The 23036-nt window shown below is 37.9% G+C and overlaps 1 protein-coding gene across 1 annotated transcript in view; it reads right to left on the minus strand.

Annotated features, from left to right (window-relative positions):
* Positions 1–21504, minus strand: part of LOC113481689 (VPS10 domain-containing receptor SorCS1-like) — a 181089-nt gene extending 159585 nt beyond the window's left edge. Inside the window, exons 1-3 of the mRNA XM_026851517.1 lie at positions 21499–21504; positions 20425–20486; positions 19157–19256 (exon numbers count right to left, since the gene is read on the minus strand). Coding sequence (XP_026707318.1) covers positions 19157–19256; positions 20425–20486; positions 21499–21504 — 168 coding nt within the window. The remainder of the gene's footprint in view (positions 1–19156; positions 19257–20424; positions 20487–21498) is intronic.
* Between the last annotated feature and the right edge of the window lie 1532 nt (positions 21505–23036).

Below are 23036 nucleotides of genomic sequence, written 5' to 3' on the forward strand. Positions count from 1 at the left end.
GGGGGGGGGGGGGCACCACTGATCAAAAAAGATTCGACGGTGAAAAGCTTTTCAGAAAAATCCAAGCTACAGACACTTTGAAAAATTATTTTCAATCTAAAACCTCCTTGTTAGTAGGTTTACATTCTTCTTTTTAGTCCATATGTAAACGAATATACAAACAAATCAACAATGCAGCCCATCGAACACATGTACCCTCACAAATGCATGTTCTCACCCCTCAGAGTGCTCTCTCATCCCAGCTTCCTTGTCTAAACAGCAGCACAATTCGCTGTGAGGCAGCAGTGCTGGCTGCTGGGTGCCAAGCCCCTTTTAAATGTTTTTGCTACTTGGGGAAATTTTCAAAAATGACAATCAAACGATGTAGCAGTGATGAGCTATAGCTCAGACTTTACTTACATTTTTTTCCTTGCCAAGTCTTTAAACAGAGGAGCAATTAGCCATTAAGAGCAAAACAAGTCAGACACATAAAAACTGGGCTTTTTTTTTTTTTTTTTTTTTTTTTTTTTTTTTTTTTTCTCTCTTGTCTCTGTTCCCTGAATGATGCCAGGATTTCTCCCTTTCTTTCAAAGAAAAATACCCAAGACCACTGAGAAGGAAAACAGAACTGACACACAACTGTGTAAGCAAGGTCTAGAGGTCAGTGATTATCTGTTTCTGGAAAATATGAGGTTTGAAGCTCTATTTGCTCTTATGCTAAAGGGACACAGGGGATTACAGAAAAAGGGGGAATCATGAAGAAATGGAGTATCTTACACAGGTTATTAGTCTAGCTAATGATATATCTTCAACACTTCAGCTGGTCAGTTAAAACTAGGCTCACTATGATCTGTGATGCCTTCATAGACCTCTGGTAGTTAAAATGAGTTTTGGGACCAAGGTGGTGGGATAGGCACTTTCCAAGAAACATGGAGGAGAGGCTGGAAAAAGAATAATATTTTGGGAAAAAAAAAAAAAAAAAAAAAAAGGCCTTTGGAGCGAATAACAGTGGGTAGCACTCCAGAACACTTCCAATGCCCATGAGTGATGAGAACAGTAATTCTCCAGTCATTGCTTGATGGTTCACATGGAATCATTTGGGAAGGGGTCTGAATGTCTACTGTGTATGTTCTCATCACAGCACAAACTGCACTTGGTATTCAATGAACCCCTTGTTACTAACATGAAGTAAAGAGCTAAGTGGACAGTGAAAACTGTGGCACCTTTCTGCCAAACTATTCACAGGTGGCTATCAACAAGTCAAAAAAGAAGTTAGAGATGGAGGCTGAGCTTGCTGTGTGATCACTGTACTGTTAAAACCTCAAGGACTGCCTGCCTTCAGGCTTCCCAACTGCCTGCCCTCCCAAAGCTGAGAGGAGTGGGTCTGGATATCCCTTCTCTGTGTTGGATCCTCCAGTGGTCTGAGAGTAACATAGGCAGCTTCAGCTAGAATGAACCTAACCTACAATCTCTGTACCTACTGTATTCTCACTTACTGGGTGACTACTGGAAGCCTCTCACCCTTTCACTCCCCTGCAGTGTGGTAGTGACCTGTTTAATCATCAGGTCCACTGATTTTCCTGGCCCAGACACTACCAATGACTCGCCTAATCTGCAAGAAGTACAGTCCAGAGAAGGAAGCAAGACATGCTCCTGTGTAGTCACGCAATCGGCCAATTTAGTTCAGAGAGATTCACTGCCCATTTGGTTTGCCAAAGCACCAAAGACAGCCAAAAACCTGTGTCCACCTGCTAGTGAATAATTACAAATATTCACAGACTGAGGGGAAAAGGAGCTCTTCCACATGTTCAGACAAGGGAAAAAGTTATCTTTGTTGCTCTCCACAAATCAGTGAGGTGGAACATTTTATCTGGACTGAAACACATTAAAAAGGCGACTTGCATATAAAGAGCAGTCACTGAGAGCTCAATACCTGCCTGACTCTCTGTCCCTCTGAAAATCACCTATTCCATTACACATTGAGCACCATTAATGCTGTCACTGTTCATGACCTGTCCCTGGAGAACCCCTGGGAAAGAATCCGTGTGGGATGAAAGTCTGACCCAGAAGAAGCATGTGGACTAATTTCACTTTAGATTAAACTCAAACTGGACCACAGCAGCCTTCAGTGTGAATGATCTGACAGATTACCAAGTAATATTTTATGACATTTAGGGATGGATTTTTCAAAAGGATGAGACTCTTTTTTCCTGAGATTTTGCATTTTAAGGAGAGAACAGCCCTTCTGGTGCTTAGAATTTAAAAGCAGATAACATAGAAAGATGCTGTTCAGGGTTTTTATTTTTATTTTTAAACTGTCCTCCACCCCAGCAAAAATAATGTTTTCTCATTATCTTTTTGATGAATCTGCTTCACTTTTTCATGTTTTCATAAAATATTAGTTCATCTAGCCTAGAAAATGTCTTCTTACTGAAAGATATGTTTTTCCCATCTTGAGTAGTACAGACTGTATATCTCTCACAAAGTAATAATGTACAAGAGTATACAGTATAATGTAGCACCTATTCATATAATTCCAAACAGAAACTATACACACAGTTTTACTGTGGTTGTAATTTAGATATATTGAATAATATAGCTTTCTTTATAGTGGGAACCTATTTTTTATTATGCACATGAATTGACTATTAATAAAAATTGTTTGCACTTAGGCAGCACCTCACCCAAAGAAACCCTGAACATTTCTCAGTGAAATACATTTCTGTTTCGCAGAGGTCAAGAGTTAGCATTTCCAAGTGTAAAGCATCAATACAGCTTTTTCAAAGTTATGTCGCAAGTTGGGAAGCAGGTAAAGAAATAAATCCAGATTACCTAAATTCTAGATTAATAAAAATTCTTAAATTTCTTAAAGTCACCTCCCCACTGCTTTGGGAGGTAAGACTCCTACAGATATGAATATAGTTCAATTAACTTGAATACTGACATCAGTTGAGATGCAGTGATGCAGGTTTTGGCCACATAAGGGAAGCACTCCAAGTTCTACAAGCACTCCTCTTTTGGTGGTAGCTGAACTAGCTGAAAGCTACCTCGGACTGTGCCAGTCTATCACTTGTAGGAGTCTGCTGCAAGAGAGACATACTCCAAGCCTAAGATTTATTCATGTTGGGATCCTCCTCATCAACTCATGAGTAGTTCTGTGATGGAGGTGCCCTAGCAAGTTGTAACCATATATATATTTGACTGTATTTACAGTGTTTTCGGGAAGATAGATAAAAAAGAATCTAAACCTTGAGTCCTCCTGACTTAGTTCCATAAGGCTACATTGCTGAATATGCAAACTTGTCACACTGCATCTGTGGTCCAAACAGTGGAAAAAACCCAAACTCACACTGCTTGCAGATCCTGCCTTGTTGCAAATACCATCAACACCCTTAAAGAGACCCTTTGTGGCTGACTTTTCTGATCAACATAAACCATTTGGTGATCAATCGCATGTTATTAGCTTAGCATATTCCTCAGTGAAAGCAAAGGAATCCCAAGGCAGAAAGAAGTGTTTTGTTTTCTCCCTCAGTTTCCTTTTAGCACACACTCGGCATGTATGCAAATCTCACCCTTAGAGTGGGCTTAGGCTCATTCTTGAAAGACACTGAGAAGGCAGCTGTATTTACATAAGAACAGGTGTATGTAGCATTATTTTAGGGGCTCTAGTATCACAGAAACAGACTGAGCAGTGGACAAGTGTTGGAATCTGGAACTCTCCAAGAAATGACCTTGCTGTCTTAGACATTTTTTACTCACCTCTTTACTCAGGACTCTGCTAGTGCTTTGCAGCATTTTATTTTCTTTCTTTTTTTTTTTTTTTCTTTTATTCCTAGACTGTGTTTACTACACCTGTAACTACAGCCTCAATCTGAACACCTAATGGCATGATCTTAATTACAGGGTCAAGTAAACAGGCAGGTTGACACAGTTAAAAAATAATACACACACTTTTTTTTTACTTTGCTGTCTCTATGGGTATCTGCTGTGACAAGCATAGTACATGCTGCTAGCCAGTTAACATACACTACTTGATCATTGCCAACCACTAGGAGAAAAAGAAATGGGTTTATAAACCTGCTGTTTATCTAGAGCATGTGAGCTGCAGAGATCCTTTGGGAAGGAAAGTTCATCTCTCCAGTGTAACCAGTGATCATAACTACAGGTTTTACCTGTATGCCAAATTCACCTCAGATGATTTTAATTTCCTGTCCAAAGTCTGCCTGTAAGGATGACCCTTCCAACTTCATCTTGTTGTAAATTCCAATACATGATCTGTATAGCAGATAGCAAAAGGATCAGGATTACCAATCAGCTTCAATATGTGATGTCCTGCACTCACGGTAAGATTGAAACTGAAGAGGGACATTTTTATTATCTAGAACTGGAATTAATAGCTCATTGGGATATACAAGGCAATTCACATGTTTCAGAGTTACTTTTCAGGCTGCCTGCAAAATCAGGGAAATGGTACATACGCTCCTAAGACATTTAAAAATGCTTTAATGTAAATATCTGTCCTAGTATAGCAGGAACCCAGGTGCTGAGTCCAAACCTCTAGTATCTGTTCCTTCCCTCCTAACGCAGCCAGTGACACCTCCTGTCAGAGTTTGCAGTGTGAAGACGGTGAGAAATTCCTCAGAGCAAGGCAGTTGTATCCAGAGGACTGTTACACATTGGCTTTTCCCAGCTGTCAGAGCAGTAGCTTGGTATCAGAGAAAACAATGTAGAAGTTAAGCCAAATTTAGGCTAACCCAGCTAGAAAGGCTTACAGAAGGTGAAGACACTGATTCTGTAACAAAAATGTGATTACAAGCCTGAATACATCACTTTCCTGAATACAAGAAAGCCTCAATGCTTCAGTTTCTCTTTATGTTGTTTAGAATGAATCAAGGTTGGTTTTAATCTCCCATATAAAAAAATCTTAATAATTAACTGATGTTGTTTTGGATTTGTAAGGTTAAAGCACATAATCACACAGATGATAAACTGTCTCTATTATGCAAACCTCATTGCCTTCTTCTGGTTTCAGTTGATAGGAAGTTTGCATTCATCCCTGGGGTGTAACTACCTAAATAATCTTTTACTTACCTCTTCCAATGGCCAGGAAAAAAAACAACCAAACAAAAAAAAGGAAGTAAGTAGGTGTTTTAGTTTATCCTTAGGGAAATTTCAAAACCTTCTATAAAATACTTTCCATTTTTACTTTTCAGTATTTTTTATTTTCACCATAATATATGAAATAGTATCTAGCAAGGTTTGACAAATCTGTTCCTGCAGTTAATAAAGCCTCCAGTTCAGAAAGTTTTATTTTTCCAGGTTTATTAGACTTAAAAATCAATCTTGAGCCTGATTCACATCTACAACAACCTTCTGGAACCAGCAAAAGCAAACACGCAAACAGAAAAAGCGTTAGAAGTCCAGAATGCTATAAAGGACTGACAGTATTTCCAATTATTAGTAGTCTTGTTCTAGCGACGATGTTGAAAAAGTAGTTCTCTGAACCTACAGAGAGATGGAAGCCTTAAGATAAAAGTACATGTGAAACCAAAATGCATATGCAACTCTTTCCTAGGACCTAAGGTCTTCCTCGGACCGGAAAAGTTTATCTCTTGTTCCTTCTCAACAGTGAAGCTACTCAGTGGCAGTTCACAGGTTTGATTCATTTAAATCCCATCTTGCAGGGGGGAAAAGAACAGTTTCAAGTCACTGTGAGGAAGGAAATTTAATGTTTCATCAAATTCCAATAAAGGAAGAATACAGGCTGAGGAAAAGCATTGTTCATAATTCTAGTTATTCAATGTACCACACAGAGTTTTGTAGGTGAGGCAAAAATTAGTTCGTAACCACACGCTTTCCTAGAACCACCTGTGACATCTAAGTCACCAAGTGTAAAGTTACTTGGTGCCAACTGGTAACTGAAGGTCTTGATGATTATTTGCTTGACATGAAGGCACAGAAATCATTCTGCACAAAAATGACAAAGTATGGTCCACTAACTTACTAGAATATTAAAAGACTTGAGCAAATGAGCAAAACAAGTGAATAAGCAACCAAAACTGACTGCCTTATATCAAAAACAGGAAGCAAAAGGAAACAGAATTTGCTCTATAGTTACCAGACAAGGAGATACTAGCTATTCTCTAAGAGAATGAAATTCTCCTGTAATTAGTCTTGTGAAAGCTGATAGACACTAGATTTTTTCAGAATTCTTCATCATCATAATGATTTAGAAACTTCTGAACAACTTATCAATGTCTGCTTTATACCCAACCATCCATACCATAAACCCGTATACTATGTTGGTCTTAAAACTGAATTGCCTTCTGTGATAAATATCAAGATGATATATAACTTCTTCCCTTAAAAAGTGCTGAGCATTTGGCAATGGGTTGAACATACAAAGTTTTCACACAACCTCAAAGACACTAAAGAAGAACAGATGACAAAAAGCAGACATCCAAACACATTTTTCAAAATCCTCATTTTTCACAAAAAAACATACTCTGACAGATATCTAACTAGCTCTCCAGATAGACATCTTCAATAGAGAAAAAACCCTCCATACTAGATCAGCAATTATTTCTAACCTCACAAATTCCAACTGAAAGAGGAAACATAAGCTGATGGAAAGGCTTAATAAGCATGAAAGTACAATTTTACAGCAAGAATTTTAACCACAATATGCAGCTTTGCGACTAGTAATTCAGTATTTACAGTCTTTGTTTCTAGTGGTTTGTAATACAAGAAAGGACATGCCTTGAGGCTCAAGACACTTGACAGGTACACAGTTCTTCACCTTTCCTCAATTTTCAGAGCACAGCAGTTAAGTACTAGCAAGGCCCACAGCATGTTTGTCCTTCAGTTGCTGGCAATTCTCTGCTGTAGAATAATTGGAGCACATTAGCTGAAGGAAGAACACAAAAAGAGGAAGCAAGCAAGCCATGCCATCATGTGAAACATATCTATTCTTTCACTGGGATTTTTCTTACACTTCTGATGACAAGTGAAAGACAGATTAATTTAAATTCATTAAAATTATGTTGCTTTCTCCAAAGTATATACATACGTTTTGGAATTTTCACTCTATCTTTAGCAAAGTTTCGGTAATAAAGAAAAGGAGACCCAAGAAGTTCTACATGGCCAAGAGCCAGAGCTCAAATTACAGCAAGTACTATGGGATTAAAAGTAATAGATTTTAATTGGTGCCCAAGGGGAAAGGTCAGTCTCCTTGGAACAATGGGAATCTTTGGTGGTAATTGACTGACTGCTCCTGTGAGAGCTTGTAAATGTCAGTAGCACACTTGAAGTGGCAGCAAAAGGAAAGGTTTGGCATCCTGGAACATATGGAAGAGGTTTGCTGGTAGAGGTTTTATAAAAAGAGAATGGTAAAACACTAACAAGGGACGTGACTTGGAAGATAGCTCTCAGCTCCAAGGTTTGAAATGCCAGACATATTTCAAAAGGTGTGGGAGAAATTTATTTATTTTCAAGATAAAAAAAAAAAAAAGAATACTGTTGTGCACACTGGTGTTAGACACACACGGGTCATGGACAGCACATGATTCGTGAACTTTGCCCACCGCTACATCGGATGGCTGACGTAAGCTTCCTCTATCCCTCTGCAATTGCCTAATGCTACCCTTCTCCCAAGCAAGCTATGAATGATGTTTCCTTCTTTCCTTTACACTCTTTCTTATGGTGAAAAGATTTATGCTTGGGGTTAACCAAACAAATGAAGGGTAGAAACTTGCATGGATGGAACATGGTTTGGGATTCCCTGTCAGAAAGGAATGGTGTAAAAAAAGATTGGATCTTCCAGAATTACATGAATTAGGAGAAAAGATGGGGGGGGGGGATTTCAACTAAAACCCTGTGTTGTATTCCTGCCTTTGCAACTGATTGCTTTCTGACCTTAGCAAAACATACATTTGATCTCATTCATAAACAAGGCCTGACAATATTTCTTCTCTGCTACCTATTAACACAAAATTCATAAATGACTGAGGGTCTCAAGATGTAGGCAGAGAAACTGTTACACTTCACCAGTTGATACCATCTGGCTGCCTTTGGTTCACCTGCAATTGTTCTTTACGTTCTGGGAGCTGAACAGTATTACACTAGGGAGGTCATATGGGTGTGTTTGCATTTCTTCCCAAAGTGTCAAACACTAAGCACAGACTGCTGTCCTTCAAGTTTGCTATGCTACCACATTCATTATTTACCATTAGTAATAGTAATAAATGGGAGACAGTTATACCCCAGAACCCAAAGGAACAGATGCTGTTCGAACATGAAGAAAAAAATTTCTACCTCTGAAGTTCTTAGCTTATAAATAGGACAAAAAAACTTGAGCTTGATGCAGAAGGATGAGACCCAATAAGATGATATTAAGTTCTCAGTTCTGGATAATGTCTAGAAACAGCTGCAAACCCATTACAATGCCTATTATTGAGGAACTACTTCTAGTGGGTTGTCTTCACCAGAAAGCTACATCCAGAGCAGAAAACATGCTCAAGAGTTGAGTTCACAGAAAGTGCTGAACCTACGAACAAAGACAGTCCAGCATTCTTACCACATGCTCAATGCTAAATTCTCTAAATCACATTCTGGCTGAAAAAAAAAAAAACTAACAAACCACCAAAATAATGTTCAAACTTTGTGCAATTTGCTGTGCAGTGGAGTCCTAAACCAGAGAAAGGTGATTTTTTTAATCTTATCTGCTGAAGATACAGCTGCTAATTTTTGAGCAAGATTAGTTATCAAAACAAATGAGGCAGGTTCTGTTGTTAACTGTGCTGTTCCATGGATAATATATCCCATTGCTTTCTAGCTGTATCTTTGGTCTGTCTGTGTGGAAGAAAAATACTGATACATGCACATAAGCATCTTATCATTCAGCAGGAGACAAAACCCTGAGAAATGCCTGCACCTAGGGAATCTGGGATGCAAGGACCACATCACAGTTCATTCTCATGTTTCTTTGTGCATATTCCTGAAGATTGTCCTCCCCAAGGGACTAATCACTTCAAGTTCTTGCCATATCTAAATTGCTCAGCTATCATACACTATTTAAATTTCTAGTATCATTCTCCCCTCTTTTTTCCATTGCCATTTGTTGTCCACTGAATTCCCTTCTAGTTCTCCTTATTTCCTCTCATGAAGGAATTCAGTATATGGGACTAGAGTCTGTGAAGAGGTTTTAAGTGTACAGAGAGGCATACAGAGACCTAAACACATATGTGCAGAGGAGATTTTAGTGTTTTATTGTACTGAAACTGTTAAGGGCTGACTTTTAGCAACAAAAGAATCAGGAAAGTGATTAAGAATGTAATTTAAGTATCATAAATAAAGTTCCATTGTTTTCGGTAGGATTTATCTTGATAAATCTCTTCAGAATTTAAAAGTAGAAATGGTTCAAAACAAAATGATTTTAGCTTTTCACCCCAGAAACATTGTCTATTTAACATGAATCTCTTCAAGACAGAAAAGCCTTGGATGACCTCAGCAGGGGAAAAAAAAATAAAAAAAGGTTTGAAAAGGAATAAGTGCTTTCAATCAATATGAAATTTTTCTTTCTCTAAATAGCAAAATCCATTATTCATAATGTTCTATATGCAATAGAAGACTTTGTAAATTTAATTCTTTCTTGTCAAGTAATGTGTTAATTTAAACATTTTTTATCTTTTGAAAATATTCCACCACCTCCAGTTTAACTGCACTGACAGTTTAAGAAAAAGCAACAAAACTCTGTATTGGCTCCCACATTTATGGGAACAGTTGGGCCACACTCAAAATTTACTACCAAGTATTTTTCTCAAATGCTCACCTGTCCTTTTTAGCAAATGTACACAAAAACACTGTGAAGGTATGAGAGTGACCTGAACATTCACCATTTCTGATTACCCTCCTCTATCAATGAAAAAATGTTTGGGAAACAGTGGTCTAGAGCTTGATCCATTGTATCAGAATACATAGCAAGAACTCCTCCGGTGGTTCTTTATGAACATAACTTGGTCTGTTCAGTTAATGTCTCTATACCACCCACAAGCACTGTCTCCAGTTATTGCCATTCTCACTGCTACACTTCCTCAACAGCTTTCCTTTGCTGTCACTTATCCCTAAAAAAATCCTGCCTTTAAGGAACCACTGACCACAATTCAGTAGTTCTGAACATGGAAGAAGAGACAACTCCACAGGAAAACTGGGTTTGTGCAAACTTCTGGGAGACCATCTGAAAGCCAAGTCATGGTAAACAGAAGGATAATTCTGTGTGTTCCTACCCCCAGTCTCTCTTTGTCATTAATCCCCAAGCTGTAGTGGACACTGTATTTTTCTTGCTCCCCAAGTGATATACCCTTCCTAAATGTTTTAATTCCTTCTTTTGCTACCAATGAGAAAGAGGCAGAGAGATAGGAAACAAAAGACTTACAAAATTATGGATTACAGTGCCTTATTTTCAGTAAGTTTTGATCCTTGAATTCTATGGTTTGTGTTATTTTTGACTCAAGGTTGTTTTTTTTTCCTCTTCTGGCTCTGCTAAATCTCTCTCTATCCCTGAAACAAGAAACCTAAACCTTTCACTTAGTAGCACTAAAAGGACAAAGCTCACTTACAGTTTTTGCAATATCTTTTCCATACCAGACACTGAATTATTCCCAGTTTCTCCAAAAAGCTTGGCTGCTTCAGCTATGACCTGTTACTCTTTATATAACACCTAAGTCATAATTTCTTGGTCTCTAATTCTCATGCTATCTGCATATAAGTCAAATTCCACATTTTCTTACCAGTAGACAATTTTCTAATTACATCCATTAATTTTTGCCACCACTCCCCTCTCTTTACATTTACCAGCATTTATCAATCATAAGTTTCACAATAAAAAACACTTTGATTATTTTCTTCACTTTCTTCTCCTTGTAATCCAAGTACAGCTAGACAGAAGGTGTATCGCTCAACTATCTTGTTATTTAGTCATTCATTTCTTCATAATAACATATCTAGACTACAGAGGAGTGACCAATTGCAATCTGCTGGAAAACATGCCCTACAGATTACTCTATCTGCTAATTAACAGATACTACATATGACTGTCGCAGGCCTGGCAAGGGAGGGTTGAGTTCAGAACTCCTGTGGTCAGTATTCATACATTTGCTATTTTTTTATATTAACAGTTCCAAACCCCAACAAAGCAGCCACCACATGGTTATGCCACAGCACCATGCTATTTTTTCCTTTAAGACCAACTTGTGAAGTCATATAGTAACAAGACAATTTCCATATTTCATGACCAAAGACGTATGTTCTACTACTCCACAGCAGTGAAATGATATAAAAGTGAGATTTAGGTATGTATCTTTAATGTCTCAAAATCCAGAAGGTAGATGAAAACCCTGCTGTAAATATTTTTAGTCCAACTTTATGGGACACTGAACAAACTGATTTTCAACCACTTTGGGCTAGTTTTTCATAGAAAAAAAAAAAAAAATCAGTATTATGGCAACTGGCTTTTTTCCTGGTTTAAACAGCCTGTCTTACTTATATAAATGGATGGAGCTACAAGTTTGACAAAAAGACAGGTCTGCTCTGTAGTTACACACATTCTTGTGCTACCATCAATCCCAGCTGCCTGTATTTGGGCTGCAACTAATGACATATTGCTCCTCTGCTCTCTAAGCGGTTGGCATATATCCTCCCTTGCCAAAAGGGATATCATCTCTTCCATAATATTTGGTAAATCACTGACAAATTAAAAAGGGGTAAAAGAATTGAAGGACATTCAACAAGATTATTTTGCATAAATGTTAACTGTCCAGTTTGTAGAAAACAGAGGTCAGAGTCAGAATGGAAAGAATACCTCTGAAACCCTTCTCAGCTTGGGTGAATCTTAGCTCTAAAGCTGAATTCCATGGCTCATATTTCCCTATCATTAGTTTCAACATCAGTGTGCCCTTGGAGACTTCTGTGAGATACAACAGCATACTGTAGTACTGCTTTGAGTGGAAAAATGTCAAAACTGCCACTATTTTTGATAGGCTTACAAGAGCAGCAGCAGAATAAATGTGCTTTGATTTCACTTCATATCCAAGAAGAGATATGGATGTAGAATAATGGCAAGGGCTTTGTGTGTAATGGCTATTGTGAGAGCTGTCATATACTATAGCCATGAATCAGAAAGTTTGGTAGTGAATGCTGCCAGACACTTCAAAAGTCAAAATACTCACTTTGAAAGATGAGACTCTGCCTTCACTTTCTTAACATGGACCAAATGCTTGTTAATTATTGGTTTCCCATGAACTCAGTATTAAAGACTAATAATACAGCATGAGCCCTTAGTCACTGCCACTCTACAGGTCTTCATCGACTCTAGTGAAACTCTACCAAACTGCAGCTGTGTTAGATCATATCCAAAAGATATGATGAAAGATCTACCTTTCTAAACTAATAAAAACATTGTTGGCTTTCTCCTTGTTTTCATATAGGGTGGGGGACAGAAAAGAGAGTCTTCTGAAATGAAAGTCAGGTCTATACTCGATTATCTGATGCACAGGTAGAAGCATTAGTCTTGAGTCTAAAGATATTACAAGCAGAAATGAAAATTGTAATATATGTATTATCATAAGGATTTAAGATTTTCCAGTCACCACCAATAGCGGCTTGTAATAGCAGCTGACACTCCATCATTATTGCTGAACTGCAGAAAATGAAAGATTTCTTAATTTGAAGGGTGAGACATCCCTCTTCCTGTGGGTAGTGAACAGTTTACATCTGTATAGTGTTATCAAAAGTCCACCGAACCACCCCTGCAATCCAAGATAATAATTCTGACCCTTGTAGGTTCAGATTTTAACTCTCTTCTGATTCAGAAGGTGAAACCTTAAGCCAAAGCTGCTGAATGAACCAGACTTAGACCCTGTATTTAAAGAAAAGATACAAGTGAGGAAGAACCCCTATGCTCTCCCACTGGAAGACCATTGGAGAACAGGCATGTGTAGCCCTATCTACACCAAACTGCCTATCAGATCAGCAAAACCAGTGGATGAATCCCACCCCACATTCTCTTGACTCCCTCCCTCTACATAAATAAAAGATGAGGCTATAAAGAATCATTATCTATGGTCATAGTGTAGGAGACAAAAAAAATCTGGGGGCTTCTTCATATACCTTCCTATGCTATACAGTTTAATCCAAACAGATGTTTTCATTTGATGAAATTTATGTTTTGATCTGCAAAACACTTCAGTACAAGGTGGTTCCTCCCTTTCAAAAGGTAAGAAAATACTTTCATTAAATGTCTCCTTGAAATCTCCTGATCACTACATCATTTTAAAAACACCAAAAAACCACCATCCACATCTGTGAGACAATGTCTTTTTGATCTCTTATGGCTACCTCTTTGAAGGCTGCACTCACAGCCTGCAGCTAACAAGGACCTTTCCCTCCGAATGAAGAGAGCAACAGAATAATTTATTTTATCTCTGCAAGAGTGGACTGCCACAGCACTTTGGGCTATTGGCATGACTGACTGACTGTAGAGCCTGGCTCTCCCACTGTGCCTAATTTGATAAGGATGCCAACCCTTGACAACCACAAGATCTGGCTCTGTCTACAATGAGGTGTGCTTAGAGCTCTGCTGTGCTCTAACCTCTCTAATAAAAACTGGTAGTCTTCATACTAAGATTTATAGAGGTCTACAAGGAGGACACTGTTGGAAATTACTTTTTTTTTTTTTTTTTTTTCTGCCATCACATCAGACTTCTGAAAGCTTCCATGTCACATCAGATTTCTTAAAGCTTCCATGGTGAGAGAGGTCAGACAGGACTTTTAGAAATGTTCCCAATCTGATTTTAGCATTTGAGGATAGCAGCTTCTAGAGAAACAGCAATGTCAGGTGGAACTCTTCATCTCTACAGTCATTTTCCTTGACTCTCAGGAGAGAAGATAAAAAGACCAGTGTAATGATGCAGTTCTGGGTCTTACCCTTTATACAGCTGGGCGGTTTACATTCCAAAACCAGAACATAATACTACAAAATACAAAGTAGCACTCAACTCATTCCCATTTCAGCTAATAAGGGTAAATCTTCTGTCTTCACTAAAACATTTACCAACTATTCTCTCCACCACTCCCCAATGCTAGAAAGAACAGAAGGCTGGACTGCTATTCCTTTCATTTCCTTTCATTTAAAACTCATTAATAGAAATTAATTTGAAGTAGCTGGGGATCTAGCCAGCACTAAAACCCATGCAAATATATTTACAATAAATATCCATTATCGTGGAGCTACACGCACAACAGGACAATGCTTAACATGCTGAGATAAAGGTGCAAATCGTGACCACTAAATATAAAAGAAGAGAAAGGCATCTGTAATCCATTCATCTTTAGAGAGAAAGAAAAGAGGACACTACTGCACAGCAATTAAAATCTGAACAGTTGCAGGAATAAAGGGAAAATTCAAGGCAGGCTTGCTGAAAGAAAGGGGGGGAGAGAAAACAAAACAAAACAAACTAACACAAAAATTCAAATTCACAGGAAATACCTGATGCATTACTTCCAATAATAGCATAAAAGTTGCTGGCAGATACTATCATCCAGCAGTTTATTAATTAACTGGAGATAGAAGGATACAAGAGGTTTGAAAGTACAAAGAACGAAAAGGCTGTACAAACTGGCTCTTTGCAAAGAACACAGTGTGCTTCGTACAAGGATACAGTGTCTAAATTAGTCAGCAGCACTTTTTGAGTCCAAGAAAACCTCAAGTTAAATCAATTGTAGAGTCCCCAGCACGCCTCATTCACTTTTTATTTGCACAGGTCTATGATTTTCCATGCAATGCTTAAAAGCAAGTTATCTAAAAGGCTTTTATAGACAAAGACCATAAAACTTTCTGCATGTGAGTTTCTAGGAAAGTGAATGATAGAATTTTGCAAAAATGGATTTTCAAGATATCAACTTGGATTTCTATTTTAGTTTAGTCTTTAACCCACCAATGCATTATTCCCAAACACTATTTCTTCATGTAGAAGCATTTAAATAATTTTATTTACCTTCACAAAAGGCTCTATGAACCTAACAAATAAACCAGTGTTGACATACCTAAGCCTAGGGATTTATTGCACATTGGGGATTCTCACTTCTGGAGACTTGTTGACAAATACTCAAACAGGCTCTGCATCTTTGGCAAGATCCACACATTACAATCGCCACCCCACACACACACCCCTGCACCTCCCCGATCTCTGTCATCAGTTATACGATCAGGTAGTACAGTAATTCAGTGAAAGGAGAGAATACCAAAAAACAAGGTTTCCACCTCTCATTGATGGGGTTTATACATTACTATGTTACCTTTTACTGTAGTTTCATTAAAGAAAACTGGAATTCAGAGAAACACAGCAATAGGTCATCAGTTTAAATTGTAAATAACAGTTGACTTTGTTCTCATTTTTATTTTCAAAGCACCCTTTTATAATACAACATTGCCTTCAATGCCTGGTTAAAGGATTTAATTTTGTTCAATAAAGAGACAAGAACTGGAAGCAGGAGCTTTTAGAAAGAAATTGTCATTCATAGACTGTGGGAAGCTCTGCAAATCCTGTACATTTTTTTTTCTAGATGGAGAAGAGCAAATAAATTATAACAATTTATTCAACACATGTTGCTATTTGTTCTTTTCCAGAATATGAAAATCATCAGAAGTTCACGGACAAATCTATTAATTATTTGAATAAATCCAATTACATGCATTCTGCAGTTCATTGTTCCAACTGCTCAGCTTTGCAAGGAACAGACAAGACTATGTATAGGATACACTTGGCTTTTTCATTAGAAGCAATCAGTCTTGAGTCAGCAAAGTTCAACATTTACCTTCTGTTTTAGTGGGACTATTCCTGAAAGTTAAGCATGTGCTAAAGGGATTTTTTTTTTTTCAAAAGGTAGCCTCAGTAAGTTTAAGTACATTCTGGCCCCACTGATGAATCACTGTTGTAGCAAGGTCTCTTGTCCAATAGCTTCAAGATAAAAAATGCACCTTTCCTTTTCTAATACTGAAGAAGCCTTTTCTTTCTGTTGAGGAATGCCTTGTGGACCAAAGAACATTGAAGGCTGCAGGTACAGTCAGAATAATTACTCAGCACATAGAACAAATATTTAGGGAAAACACGTTGTGAGCATTTGCCCAGTATTAACTCCAGCAATGTATAAACCCTTCACACAAACAGCATGAGTGTTATAAAATTAATAGATTTTAGAGCAGTTGAGTCCTACATTTTAAAAAAATATCTGCAGCTACCTACCCAGCCCACATTAGTGAAAGAAGATGAAACTTTCAAAGTAACCAGAGTTTCTCACAGTGGTATCAGCACTTAGGGGGTGGGGTGGGGCACAGGATCAGGTCTGAGGATCTATAAGTTTTTGCTGAAAATTATCTTGGTGGTAAAACTTGTAAATATGTTTCTTTCTGCTTTCCATTTGACAGCAGGAATAACAAATACCCTGAGTTTTACTATTTTTGCTTTCACTGCAAAAGTATTTTAGTGTGGAAATACAGTTCTACCCTCTCTTCCCCATGCCCTCTTAATCACAGGGGACTAGGTAGGTGCCTAAAGTTAAATGTTTACTGGAATAATGGCCTGATATTCTACAGAAATAGCATAAACAGGGCCTCCAAACGTTCTGCCTGCAAGCCTAATTCTGCTCCTGCTGAAATGAGTTCTGGAAAATTCAATCTCAGACCACTACATAGGTCCTTTCATCCCAGGTGGTGCAGCTTTCCTCTGGAACTGTCCCATATTGATTCTAGGCCAACTTTAGCACTGTCTACTGCCAGAACAGGCACTTCCACCCTTCCACCTGACAGGTTTTTCCTTTCATCTATTTGTTTTCTGAGCTGGAAAGCGATTAGTTTTCAGGCAGATTAGTCCTCGATCCAGCTCAACAGATGGCTACACAAACAAGGGTGGCAGTATGAGGGAGGGAGAGGGAAGGTGCAGCCAGAGGTGGTGAAGTATTTTCAGAGTCAGCCTGCATTTAGTTGGCTTAACATGCTTGCAAACCCCTTAGTTTCTTCTTACGTTTCTCTGCACCACAATAGCTAAGGGATCATGCAGATTTTGCCCAGCTAAATCCCTTCATAGTTCTACAGAACAGTATTATTACTCCCCCAACAAACATCAGGCATGATTATATAGCCTCCACACCACAGTTTCTGTGTTAGGAGACCAACCTTTCAAACCTGAATGATATTTGAGTGATCTGATAATTTCGATCTTTAGCTTCTAGTGAAAAGCTTCATATCTTCATCAGGGGTCAGCTGCAATGAGTCGACATCTCTCCACTAATTTGGGACCATTAAATCTCAACTTAATCTGACTACCATCAGGAGCCCATACTTTTTTTTTTTTGTTTTGATTATGATCGTTTTTCTCACCAGTTTCATGTAATCACAGCAACGCAGGTAGGTATGAGGAATGAATCAGGTAGCATTACAAAGGTGTCAGCCAACTTTTCTGAGGGTCTTCCAGCAAAACCTAAATTCATCAGAATAGGTAAGGACTGGAATTCCACAGCTACAGTCCATTAATCATAATACTGTTAAGAGAGTACTTGATAACTGTCATGTTAGGACCACATGAGCTGCCTGCAGCAATGAAATAGAATGCGTGATCCCAGAAGTCCACTCTAGTTTTATGTTCCAATGTTTGCAAATACTATTTTACCAGAGGGAGGAAGAACGTCCTTGAACATCAGTGAAAGGTTCCTTGAGTATGAAAAAAACATTATTCACAGGCTCAGGTGGGGGACTAGAAGGTAGGATCAAGTATATCCTGTCACGTGTCTACACCTCAGCTGGTGGTACAGTTTTCCACTTACAGTCAATTGGAGAAAAGTAGGTGACATTAGGATGTGATTTTTATCATCCTAGGATCAATTTCTTAACAGGACAAATGACTCGGGCCTAGAAGCACCTGTTTCTTTTGAACAAAGCGTTAAACACGCACTACAAGAGAACAAAGCTTAAGCATTAGCCTTGGTTTGGTTAAGACAGCTTCCTCTTCCTTTCATAGCCTGTCTTAAGAATACATAAACGTTTCAGTGTAATGAAAACAGCATCATAGTGACCTCAGCTGCCCAAATATGCACAGTCTCCTTTAGAGGTGAGTCTTCACTAGAAATTTCTGCGGATGCAATTCAGTTTTGCCTGTAATAACTCAAACTGTCCACTAGGACAAAAAATGAGGAGAGAAAACTACTCTATCCAGGTTCATATTCCCTCTGGTAAAGAACTGGATTTGGGCCTTCTACCCTCTGCCTGTGCACTGTAGATTCACAGTTAATAAGTCAAGAGGACACAATGGCATCACCACTGCCATTTATTTAATAACGCTTTGATTTTATTTTCATTCTTTTTTTTTGTGGACCAACACATGAGGAAATCTGAAATGAAATTGCTAGTAAGTTCAGAATGATTTAAACTGCTTTTTAGTTTCCACACCAAAACACCAGTAGTAATAAACACAATATTGTTTACTAGCATGTTAGCATATGTGACAATACAAGTTGTCATCATCATTATGAACTCTACTTCGTCACTTCCTACAGCATACCTTCAAATCACAAAAAATGTATCAAAAATGTATCTCAAAGAAGACATCAGATTCCTTTATGAACATGTTAGCATTATAAATTCTTAGTAAATTGTTAGTCAGTAGGGTGCTTACATGATTAAAACCTTCTGGGCTTTGGAAGGTATTTTCTCTGCAGGAATTTGTCAAATCCTGTTCAGTTCACTACTGGGAGCACTTAAAAGACAAATAATGTTACAGACAATCTGGCCACTGTAGATGCATTTCTGCCATTTTAATGAGTCTGTCTCACTTTCAGACAACAAAATCATCACCATCCAGAAGGTAAGCAAACAATTAAATGCCTGATACCTATTATGCCTATCCATTTAATGGCCATCTTCTGTAAACATATATTCCCTAAAGTAGACTGGCAGGTAGTATAGGTGGTACAAGTTGTCTTATATTTTGGTAAAGATACATATTTTTTTCAAGTGGACAGAGACAGAAAGAGAGAGTTTCCAGACACTTAAATAGTAAAAGATATTGAGAAAACTGGGGCAGAAATTGCATCATAAAAGTCAAAATGAGCCAATCACATTATCACCTACCTTACGCTTGTTTGTTGGACAAACATACAAGTAGCTCAAAATAGTCTTCAGACCAACTTTATCATTCAGTTTCTCATATGTTGTCCCATAATCTGTTGACCTATAATTCAAAGAGAGATTTCATAAGTACAAACACTTAATCACAAAACCACAAGTCACTTGGCGGCTTTTCAATATAAGTCAAGCTTTACATAGCGGAATGGCTCTCTAGAGCTTTTTGAATGATTCATGTAGTATATAATGATACTTAATTATATACACACAGCATCATGTGAGTGCTTACAATTTGCATTTAAATTAGATTAGGAAAAATTAAACCAGCATCTTCCCAAAGCATTTTAAAATAAACACATACAATAAGAAATGCTAAATTCTGAGTATAGAAGATGATAATGATTGTCAGAAACGCCAAATGGCAGACAGCAAGAGACTAAAGTTATCAATTCATTGTATACTCCAAGCTTAGACTAATTTTGTTAAGAGTCTTTTCTCAGCATATTTCAAATTAGCTGCTCCAGCTGATTGTTCAGTGAAATTGGAGGTCAGTTTTCTGCAAAAAAACATTCATGTCCTTTTGAAAACCTAACTACGTGAGCCTTACACCTACAATTCATACGGTTTTCTTCACATGGACTAGTAGAGAGTATGGACACGTGCTTTATCCTTGCTTTAAGAGACACCATTCAGTAGAGAAAATAATGTATTTCTGTTATAAGGGTTGCCCATAGAGACACTGACTACATGTTTTGGGGAAGAACAAAACAAGTGAACACAGAAGACTGTGCAGAGTTCCCATAATATCTCTTAACATGTGACTGAAACCGAGATCAATTATCAGCAGAAGTTTTGTTTATTATGCAGCTCGTGTTTGTCTGAGCTATGTCCTAATATCCAGGAGTTGTAGATAATCAGCCCAAACCGGTATGGCTGGTATCCTACATTACAAAAAAGTGACATGTATTTGGGTAACAGACATTTAAAAGTATAACATATTTTTGTAAATCATAAATCTTCATCTTTTCTTTAAAATGTAGAAATGTGTCCATATAGAACTTAATTTGCAAGCAGTAACATGAATTTTCCCTTCTGCTAATCACTTCAAAACCAGTCATTCTAAAGTAAACCCTAAGAACCCATTATTTACAGGTTCTCTCCTATCTGGGAAGCTGGCTAAATTCACAAAGGTATCTAAGATACTCACAAAGGTATTTAAGATACTTAATGTCTACAAATGTATTTATTTTTCTGCAGACTGTGGAGGGTGTTACACTCCCGGATCAGGGTCTACACCAACATTCATACCAGATTCCGGGATTTCAGATTTTGCAATCTGAAGGATTAAAACAAGAAGGCAGCAGCTTGGGGTTTAACCCATTAGGATGAATTGCACTAAAATGTGGATTTGCATTAAAGTTGAGTCTTTCTATTCAGAAACTTTATTGAAGCATTTGCATGTATCTGTCTTGGTCATATAACAATCAACCTATACTTTACAAGCATAGCTTTTTCCTTTCCCCCCAATAAACATATGCACCCCTGTATGCATGCGTATATGACCTTTGTTGGTTAGAACACTAATGTCAAATTCTCATCTACTGATTGATCTTTCCCTTTATAAGGTCATCTCTCAGGAGCACATATAAACTAACCGAGCTATTTCCTCAGTGAACTGAGAAGAATGCTGTTATAGTTACTTCTGTTATTGAAAATTTCAGAGATGTTCTAGCACTCAGGTGAAGGAGCCACAGCAGAATGCTGAACACAGCCCTGCCAAGGACTGCTGGTTCACTTTGGTTACCCTGTCCACCTCACCACCCAGCCTTTTCAGAAATGAGTATTTCTGTTGCAGCCTGACTTAAACTAAAATTACCCTTTGTGAAGTTTGGGCTGATAAAGACATGTAAAGAATGCAAGGGCTATATCTGAACTGCTGAGTTAGGAAAAAATACATTAATGAGTTAATGCAGCTCTTCGCAGTGATTTCAAAACGGGACACTTCAAAAGGGGATAAGAGTGAAGAAAATCTGACACATAAAACTTGCTTTGAAATTGTTAAAGAAAAGCTGTCAGTACCCCTGCCACAGCACAGGCGAACAGATGTCGAAGGCCTATTGCAAATGGTAATCTTAGTCAGAATTGCCAGCCATTTCTTACTTCAAATCTCTAGGCAATTATTTTGCATTCGTAGCTTTATTTACAGGTAACGTTATATACAGATGGAAGCTTGTTCTTCTGTCAACATCTATAAAAACAACTGAAAGACTGGAAAGCTTAGAAAAACATTAGCTTTTTGCATATGAACAAATACACAGGCAATCAAAAAAGCTACTATTAGATCTTACTCGCATTATCATGTTCAAAACTAGCAGTAGCCAGTCCTTCTACCTGCCCAGTTACAAGTTGTTGTTTCTCTTGCACTTCACAATTACTTTTAATTTTAACAGGGCGGTAAATGTTATTCAACCACAGATAAACACCTAGAAGTGCTTTAACACAAAGAAATGGTGATAGATACATGCATACAGCCTAAGAGACCAAAAGAATTGAATGAAATACCATGTAGACATGAAGCCTCTGTTGGGATCTAACCCAGGGGTATCACCACCCTTCATTCATCTTATTCCTACTACATATATGTATACAAGCAGGCGTTGATTAGCAGCCTGGATAATGAGTTCTTCATTTGTCTTATTAAATGGGTGTATAAAGCAGCATGAGATTCCTAACCCATGAAAACGTATCAGTCATTTGGTGATCCAGGAAGCCAGCCTAACCTAGAAGTGCTGCAAAACACAGATACACCTCAGCAAGGTGTAGGCAGTAACAGCAGCATAGGATCAGCGAATTCAATCCCAGTTATCTGAAGGGGAATGGATACGTATCAACCAACATGTCCCACACTTTGTGTGGTAAGTTGCTTCTCTGAAGTTCTGTGGAGACAACTCTTTTAATGCATCTGTATAACATGAGCAGAGCAAGCAAATGCCTGGATAAATCATCTGAAAGGACTAAACCCAGGATCTGTAGAGCTGAAAACACAAAAATGAAACTCTATTCCTTCTGAACCATCTGCTGAAAGGCCACAGCTATGGCAATAACTACGTGTAACAGTAAAAGCTCTGTTTTGTTAGATCTTGTGCAGACATGCATGTTGCACTGGTTTCTCAGATTGTTTGGGGGATGGGTGTTTGTATTCAGGTCTCATCACATTAATTTAAATCCCTGTGTAAATTGGTTCATTTTGTCTTGATTTGGCTCGGTACAGTTACAGGCTAAGTCAAATTAAATCCAGGTGATTTTGAAACATGAAGGTCTGGAGAGAGATTTGATGTATGTGCAAGTCTAACTATGGAAAAACATAGGTATGTGTTAGGACATTGTGGATGTTACTGAAATGCAGATGATACTTAGTAAAATAATAATATTCAGAAACAGAGTATTTGGACTCAGTTCTGAACTTCATACCTGCCCCACCATTTCAGTTGTAATTGATTCCATTAAATCCATCCCAAATTTTACCAGTAGCTGTTTAGAATCAGACTCCCTATTTTTTCAGTAAAGGAGAATGATTTCTGCAAACACCTAAGATGATAAATATTTTAATTATTACTAGTTCATTTGACAGTATAAAACATACCAAACTGTGGGACTGAAGCTTTGACTTCCCCGAGTAATAAATTAAATCAAAACTAGAAACATGTAGAACAATTTATATTTTGCAAACTATTTGCAAGAAACTTGACATTTAAATAACTTCATTATTATTCACTGACAGGGCTTTTCCTTCTCCTCCCGTCAGGGTAAATGACATTTCTATTACAGTATTATAATAAACTACTGCACATTTTAAATAAAGTCACTGAATTCCATTAGTCCACCT

Source organism: Athene cunicularia (genome assembly GCF_003259725.1).
Source record: "Athene cunicularia isolate RWA chromosome 6 unlocalized genomic scaffold, athCun1 chr6_part1, whole genome shotgun sequence".
Classification (NCBI taxonomy): Eukaryota; Metazoa; Chordata; class Aves; order Strigiformes; family Strigidae; genus Athene; species Athene cunicularia.